The sequence below is a fragment of the Homarus americanus genome, unplaced genomic scaffold, assembly GCF_018991925.1.
Source record: "Homarus americanus isolate GMGI-L3 unplaced genomic scaffold, GMGI_Hamer_2.0 scaffold52786, whole genome shotgun sequence".
NCBI classification, from domain to species: domain Eukaryota; kingdom Metazoa; phylum Arthropoda; class Malacostraca; order Decapoda; family Nephropidae; genus Homarus; species Homarus americanus.
Window position 1 is genome coordinate 8,958 of NW_024711336.1, and position 8,543 is coordinate 17,500.

General features: G+C 54.8%; 1 protein-coding gene across 1 annotated transcript; it reads right to left on the reverse strand.

The window, feature by feature from the left end:
- Positions 1-214: 214 nt before the first annotated feature.
- On the reverse strand, positions 215-8,381 carry LOC121858030 (early nodulin-75-like). The gene is made up of 2 exons (XM_042354274.1): positions 8,276-8,381; positions 215-708 (listed from the first exon to the last, which is right to left on the reverse strand). The coding sequence occupies exons 1-2, from the start codon at positions 8,379-8,381 to the stop codon at positions 215-217; spliced, it is 600 nt and encodes a 199-aa protein (XP_042210208.1).
- Positions 8,382-8,543: the final 162 nt, after the last annotated feature.

Below are 8,543 nucleotides of genomic sequence, written 5' to 3' on the forward strand. Positions count from 1 at the left end.
GGACCGCAGGGTTGAGAGGAGACAGCAGCAGCAACGGGAACCTGGCAGCTGTAGTGGGGTAGAGGGAGTCCTAAGGTGTTTGGGTGATGGACGTGTGGTGGTGGTGAGGGTGGTGGTGAAGGTGGTGAGGTGCTGGCGTGCTACGAGGTCTGGTCACAAAGGGTATAAGAGTGTGTGGTGCTCGTCTGGCGGATTTGCTGGTCTTCCCAGAATGCTACATGATAATGGAAGTGTCCTGGGGTTTGGGTCTGAGAGGATGGGGGAGAGGTGAGGTACTGGAGGAGTCCTGAGGTGGCGGTGAGGTACTGGAGGAGTCCTGAGGTGGCAGGTGAGGTACTGGAGGAGTCCTAGGTGGCGGGTGAGGTACTGAGGAGTCCTGAGGTGGCGGGTGAGGTACTGGAGGAGTCCTGGAGGTGGCGGGTGAGGACTGGAGTCCTGAGGTGGCGGGGTGAGGTACTGGAGGAGTCCTGAGGTGGCGGGTGAGGTACTGGAGGAGTCCTGGAGGTGGCGGGGTGAGGTACTGGAGGAGTCCTGAGGTGGCAGAGGTACTGGAGGAGTCCTGAGGTGGCAGGTGAGGTACTGGAGGAGTCCTGAGGTGGCGGGTGAGGTACTGAGGAGTCCTGAGGTGGCGGGTGAGGTACTGAGTCCTGAGGTGGCGGTGAGGTACTGGAGGAGTCCTGAGGTGGCGGGTGAGGTACTGGAGGAGTCCTGAGGTGGCAGGTGAGGTACTGGAGGAGTCCTGAGGTGAAGGGGTGAGGTACTGGAGGAGTCCTGAGGTGGTGGGTGAGGTACCAAGGAGTGGGAGGTTACTGGAACGTTCTGATGGAAGGTACCAGAGGTGTGTGATGATGGATCTGGCAGGTGATGATTGTGTAGTGGGGGAGGGAGAAGACCGACAGGATGATGAAGGAATAAAAACCTGTTCAATAGCCAAAGGAAGGATGTGCTTACTGAAGCCGGAAGGATATGGCCCACGTTCGGGAGAAATTTAATTACCGCAACGACGATGATGTCTGTAGAGAAGGTACACAATAAAAAAATAACTTCCGCATCACCGACAACAAAAATCAAATCTAGACAAGCACTCTGCGACACGGTGCTCCACCATTCCAAGAATCGATCACAGCCACCAGCAACACCCCCACCAGGTCACAGATAACAGGTCAGAGGGTGCGGGAAGTAGTGTCTGTCTGTCTGACTGTTGGTATGACGGCGTGAAGCCCCCACCACCTGAGCTCCTCTACTATACCCCCACGTGAGAATATCTGTGGTACTTAATACACAGTAAGACCAGCCAGCCAACTACCCTCAGTCATTAATGACGAACTGTTTATGATTTGTTTGTATCGTGACAACAATTATTAAGGGAACAACCATACTGCAGTAGGTCTGTAGGCACACGATAATACAGCGTCAAACATGACTTTGCACATGACCTGCTGCATATGATGGTTTATGGCTTACTCGTGTCTTATACTTTGAGTTATGTCTTCATTAGAAATTTTATGTCTACATTTGCAATATAGATATACCAAATTTTCTGTTATGCACTTTACATCACCTTTCCCGGAAGTTCAATGTCGGGTTTTCCTTTAAATTTCAGTCACATTATACTGTTATAATAAACCTCACACTCTTGTAAGGTTAACACTATAGTCAAATCTGGTTTCACTCTGGTAGTTACACCAGCATTATTAAAGCTTTAATTAGCACACCACATCACACACCACTATTACGCCTCGCACTGAGCGGTCGGGAACATGCCCCTGTCTGACAGCCATCACGCTGCACCAGCCCTGGCCACGCTGCCACCACACACGCGCATTATCGTACCGCACAACACGAACGATACTGTAATTTGAACTTAAAACACTATCAAAGACTAGTGAATACTTTATAACAAGAAAAATACGACAACATTATGCAAAAGGGAGTAATCTGCCTTTTAAGCTCCATGCAACTTGCCAACACATTGTTGTTCAGTACTTTTAGTGAATGGCCCCTGTCTCCACAAGAAAATATGCCCTAACAAGATTACTATATTTTCCTTCATCAGCAGAGGTTACCTGTTAAACACACGCAGTCACGTTCAGTAGTTTATAAAGTTAGTTGGTTGCCCTGAAGGATTTAATGTTGAGGGAGAGAAGATATGTATTGCTGGGTGGCGATGCAGTGATCAGATCCCGAACGATGTCGTACGTCAGGCAGCACCATGATGACCCCATAACAAGGCAGCGACGGCATACCGGCGGAGACCTCAACGCCAAGTCCTGATACCTTCCTCATCCACAGGTCCTGATACCTTCCTCATCCCCAGGTCCTGATACCTTCCTCATCCCCAGGTCTCCATACCTTCCCATCTCCAGGTCCTGATACCTTCCCCATCCACAAGGTCCTGATACCTTCCTCATCCCCAGGTCCTGAACTCCTCATCCCCAGGTCCTGATACCTTCTCCCCATCCCCAGGTCCTGATACCTTCCCATCCACAGGTCCTGATACCTTCCTCATCCCCAGGTCCTGATACCTCATCCCCCAGGTCCTGATACCTTCCCCATCCCCAGGTCCTGATACCTCCTCATCCCTAGTCCTGATACCTCCCCATCCCTAAGCAGGTCTTGATACCTCCTCATCCCCAGGTCCTGATAATCACCTTCCCTCATCCCCAGGTCCCGGATACCTTCCCCATCCCCTGTGTCCTGATACCTTCCCCAGGTCCCGCGATACCTTCCTCATCCCCAGGCCCTGATACCTTCCCTCATCCACAGGTCCTGGGATACCTTCCTCATCCACAGGTCCTGATACCTTCCCCATCCACAGTGTCCTGATACCTTCCTCATCCCCAGGTCCCGATACCCTTCCTCATCCCCAGGTCCTGGGATACCTTCCCCATCCCCAGGTCCTGATACCTTCCTCATCCCCAGGTCCTGATAATACCCTTCCCCATCCCCAGGTCTTGATACCTTCCCTCAAGCAGGTCCTGATACCTTCCTCATCCCCAGGTCCTGATACCTTCCCCATCCCCTGTGTCCCGATACCTTCCCAGGTCCCTGATACCTTCCTCATCCTTGTGGCCCTGATAGCCTTCCTCATCCACAGGTCCTGATACCTTTCCTCATCCACAGGTCCTGATACCTTCCCCATCCACAGGTCCTGATATCTTCCTCATCCCCAGGTCCTGATACCTTCCCCATCTCCAGGTCCTGACATTCTCATCCCCAAGGTCCTGATACCTTCCCATCCACAGGTCCTGGATACCTTCCCCCATCCCCAAGTAAGTCCCTGATACCTTCTCCCCATCCACAGGTCCTGATACCTTCCCCAGGTCCTGATACCTTCCTCATCCACAGGTCCTGGGATACCTTCCCATCCACAGGTCCTGATACCTTCCCCATCCTCAGTCCTGATACCTTCCCTATCCACAGGTCCTGATACTTCCCCAGGTCCTGATACCTTCCTCATCCCCAGGTCCCGATACCTTCCCCATCCACAGGTCCTGATACCTTCCCCATCCCCAGGACCTGATACCTCATCCACAGGTCCTGATACCTTCCCCAGGTCCTGATACCTTCCTCATCCACAGTCCTGATACCTTCCCATCCACAGGTCCTGATACCTTCCCATCCCCAGGACCTGATACCTTCCTCATCCACAGGTCCTGACACCTTCCCCAGGTCCCTGATACCTTCCTCATCCCCAGGTCCCGATACCTTCCCCATCCACAGGTCCTGATACCTTCCCCATCCCCAGGACCTGATACCTTCTCATCCACAGGTCCTGATACCTTCCCCAGGTCCTGGATACCTTCCTCATCCACAGGTCCTGATACCTTCCCCCAGGTCCCGATACCTTCCTCATCCACAGGTGTCCCGGGATACCTTCCCTCATCCCCTGGTGGTCCCGATACCTTCCCCAATCTCCAGGCCTGGATACCTTCCCCATCTCCAGGTCCCGATACCTTCCCCCATCCACAGGTCCTGATACCTTCTCCTCATCCACAGGTCCTGATACCTTCCCCATCTCCAGGTCCTGATACTTCCTCATCCACAGGTCCTGGATACCTTCCCTCATCCCTAGTAGGTCCTGATACCTTCCTCATCCACAAGGTCCTGATACCTTCCCCATCCACAGGTCCTGATACCTTCCTCATCCCCAGGTCCTGATACCTTCCTCATCTGGGTGTGGGTCCCGATACCTCCCATCCCCAGGTCCTGAGCCCCACCCCAGGTCCCGGATACCTTCCTCATCCCTATGTCCTGGGATACCTTCCCTCATCCCCAGGTCCTGATACCTCCCCCATCCCTGGTGTGTCCCGATACCTTCCCCATCCCCAGGTCCTGATACCTTCCCTCATCCCCAGGTCCCGGGATACCTTCCCCATCCCCAGGTCCTGATACCTTCCCCATCCCCAGGTCCTGATACCTTCCTCATCCCCTGTCCTGATACCTTCCCATCCCCAGGTCCTGGATAATACCTTCCCCATCCCCAGGTCCTGATAACTTCCTCATCCCCTGGTCATGATACCTTCCTCATCCCTGTGTCCTGGATACTCTTCCCCATCCCTCAGGTCCTGACACCCCCAACCCCGCGTCCCCATCAACCGATACCTTCCCCATCCCCAGGCTGTCCTGATAGCCTCCCTCATCCCCAGGTCCCGATACCTTCCCCATCCCCAGGTCCTGATACCTTCCTCATCCCCCAGGTCCCGATACCTTCCCTCATCCACAGGTCCTGGATACCTTCCCCCATCCCCAGGTCCCATACCTTCCTCATCCACAGGTCCTGATACCTTCCTCCCCCATCCCCAGGTCCTGATACCTTCCTCATCCCCAGGTCCTGATACCTTCCCCCATCCCCAGGTCCTGATACACCTTCCCTAATCCACAGGTCCTGATATCTTTCCCATCCCCAGGTCCTGATACCTTCCTCATCCCCAGGTCCTGATACCTTCCCTCATCCCCAGGTCCTGGGATACTCCTCCCCATCCCCAGGTCCTGATACCTTCCCCATCCCCAGGTCCTGATACCTTCCTCATCCCCAAGTCCTGATACCTTCCCCATCCCTAGTGTCCTGATACCTTCCCATCTCCAGGTCCTGATACCTTCCTCATCCCCTACATGTCCTGATACCTTCCCCATCCCCTGTGTCCTGGATACCTTCCCTCAATCCCCAGGTCCTGATACCTTCCTCATCCCCAGGTCCCGGATACCTTCCTCATCCCCAGGCTCCTGATACCTTCCTCCCCATCTCCAGGTCCTGATACCTTCCCCCATCCACAGGTCCTGATACCTTCCTCATCCCCAGGTCCCGATACCTTCCTCATCCCCAGGTCCTGATACCTTCCCTCATCCCCAGGTCCTGATACCTTCCCTCATCCCCAGGCCTCTGATACCTCTCCCCATCCCCAGGTCCTGATACCTTCCTCATCCCCAGGTCCTGGATACCCTTCCTCATCCCCAGGTCTTGATACCTTCCCATCCACAGGTCCCGGGATACCTTCCCCATCCCCAGGTCCTGATACCTTCCCTCATCCCCAGGTCCTGATACCTTCCTCATCCCCAGGTCCCGATACCTTCCTCATCCCCAGGTCCTGATACCTTCCCCATCCACAGGTCCTGATACCTTCCCCATCCACAGGTCCTGATACCTTCCCTCATCCCCAGATCCTGATACCTTCCCTCATCCCCAGGTCCTGATACCTTCCTCATCCCCAGGTCCTGGAGCACCTTCCCCATCCCCAGGTCCCACCTCCTCATCCCCAGGTCCCATACCTTCCTCATCCCCAGGTCCTGATACCTTCTTCATCCCTCAGGTCCTGATACCTTCCTCATCCACAGGTCCCGGGATACCTTCCCCCATCCACAGGTCCTGATACCTTCCCCATCCACAGGTCCTGCCACCTTCTCATCCCCAGATCCTGATACCTTCCTCATCCCAGGTCCCGATACTCCTTCCTCATCCCCAGGTCCTGGATACCTTCCCCATCCCCAGGTCCTGATACCTTCCTCATCCCCAGGTCCTGATACTCTCCCCCATCCCCAGGTCCCATACCTTCCCTCATCCACAGGTCCTGATACCTTCCCTCATCCCCAGGTCCTGATACCTTCCCCATCTCCAGGTCCTGATACCTTCCCATCTCCAGGTCCTGATACCTTCCCCCATCCCCAGGTCTTTGATACCTTCCCCATCCCCAGGTCTTGATACCTTCCCCATCCCCAGGTCCTGATACCTTCCCATCCCCAGGTCTTGATACCTTCCCCCATCCCCAGGTCCTGATACCTTCCCATCCCCAGGTCTTGATACCTTCCCATCCCCAGGTCTTGATAATACCTTCCCCATCCCCAGGTCCCGATACCTTCCTCATCCCCAGGTCCTGATACCTTCCTCATCCCCAGGTCCTGATACCTTCCCCATCCACAGGTCCCATACCTTCCTCATCCACAGGTCCTGATACCTTTCTCATCCCCAGGTCCTGATACCTTCCCCCATCTCCCAGGTCCTGATACCTTCCCAGGTCCTGATACCTTCCTCATCCACAGGTCCTGGATACCTTCCCATCCACAGGTCCTGATACCTTCCCTCATCCACAGGTCCTGACACTTCCCTAATCCACAGGTCCTGATACCTCATCCCCAGGTCCTGATACCTTCCTCATCCCCTGCTAGGTCCTGATACCTCCCCATCCACACAGGTCCTGATACCTTCCTCATCCCCAGGTCCTGATACCTTCTCCCATCCACAGGTCCTGATACCTCCTCATCCACAGGTCCCTACCTTCCCTCATCCCCAGGTCCTGGGATTACCTCATCCACAGGTCCTGATACCTTCCCCATCTCCAGGTCCTGATACCTTCCCCATCCACAGTCCTGGATACCTTCTCATCCCCAGGTCCTGATAGCTACCTTCCCCATCTCCAGGTCCTGATACCTTCCCCATCCACAGGTCCTGATACCTTCCTCATCCCCAGGTCCTGATACCTTCCCCATCTCCAGGTCCTGATACCTTCCCCATCCACAGGTCCCGGGATACCTTCCCATCCCCAGGTCCCGATACCTTCCTCATCCCCAGGTCCTGATACCTTTCCCATCCACAGGTCCTGATACCTTCCTCATCCCCAGGTCCTGATACCTTCCCCATCCACAGGTCCTGGATACCTTCCTCATCCACAGGTCCTGGATACCTTCCCTCATCCCCAGGTCCTGATACACCTTCCCCATCTCCAGGTCCTCCTCATACCTTCCCCATCCACAGGTCCTGATATCTTCCTCATCCCCATGTCCTGATAATACCTTCCCCATCTCCAGGTCCTGATACCTTCCCCATCCACAGGTCCTGATACCTTCCTCATCCCCAGGTCCCGGATACCTTCCCCATCTCCAGGTCCCGGATACCTTCTCCCCATCTCCAGGTCCTGGATACCTTCCCCATCCCCTGTGTCTTGGATACCTCCCCCATCCCTAGATCCTGATACCTTCCTCATCCCCAGGTCCTGATACCTTCCCCATCCACAGGTCCTTGATACCTTCCTCATCCCCAGGTCCTGATACCTTCCCAATCCACAGGTCCTGATACCTTCCTCATCCACAGGTCCTGATACCTTCCCCATCTCCATAGGTCCTGATACCTCCCCATCTCCAGGTCCTGATACCTTCCCCTCATCCCCAGGTCTTGATACCTTCCCCATCCACAGGTCCTGATACCTTCCCTCATCCCCAGGTCCCGATAATACCTTCCCCATCCACAGGTCCCGATACCTTTCTCATCCCCAGGACCTGATACCTTCCCCATCCACAGGTCCTGATACCTTCCTCATCCCCTAGTCCTGATACCTTTCCTCATCCCTGGTGACCCGACACCTTCCTCATCCATTATGTCCCATACCTTCCCTCATCCCTTACAGGTCCCGATACCTTCCCCTTAATCCACAGGTCCTGATACCTTCCTCATCCCCAGGTCCTGATACCTTCCCCATCCCCAGGTCCTGATACCTTCCTCATCCCCAGGTCCTGGATACCTTCCTCATCCCCAGGTCCTGATACCTTCCCACCACAGGTCCTGATACCTTCCTCATCCACAGTCCTGATACCTTCCTCATCCCCAGGTCCCGATACCTTCCCCAGGTCCTGATACCATCCTCATCCCCAGGTCCTGATACCTTCCTCATCCAGGTCCTGGGATACCTTCCCCAGGTCCTGATATCACCTTCCCTCATCCCCAGGTCCTGATACCTTCCTCATCCCCAGGTCCTGATACCTTCCCATCCACAGGTCCTGATACCTTCCTCATCCCTTGTGTCCTGGATACCTTCCTCATCCCCAGGTCTCTGATACCTTCCAGGTCCGATACCTTCCTCATCCTCAGGTCCTGGATACTCTTTCCTCATCTACAGGCCCTGATACTTTCCTAGGCCCTGATACTCTTCCCTCATCTGTGGCCCGAGATACCTTCTCCCATCCCTTGTGTCCTGATACCTTCTCATCCCTGGCAGGTCCTGATACCTTCCTCATCCCCAGGTCCTGATACCTTCCCCATCCACAGGTCCTGA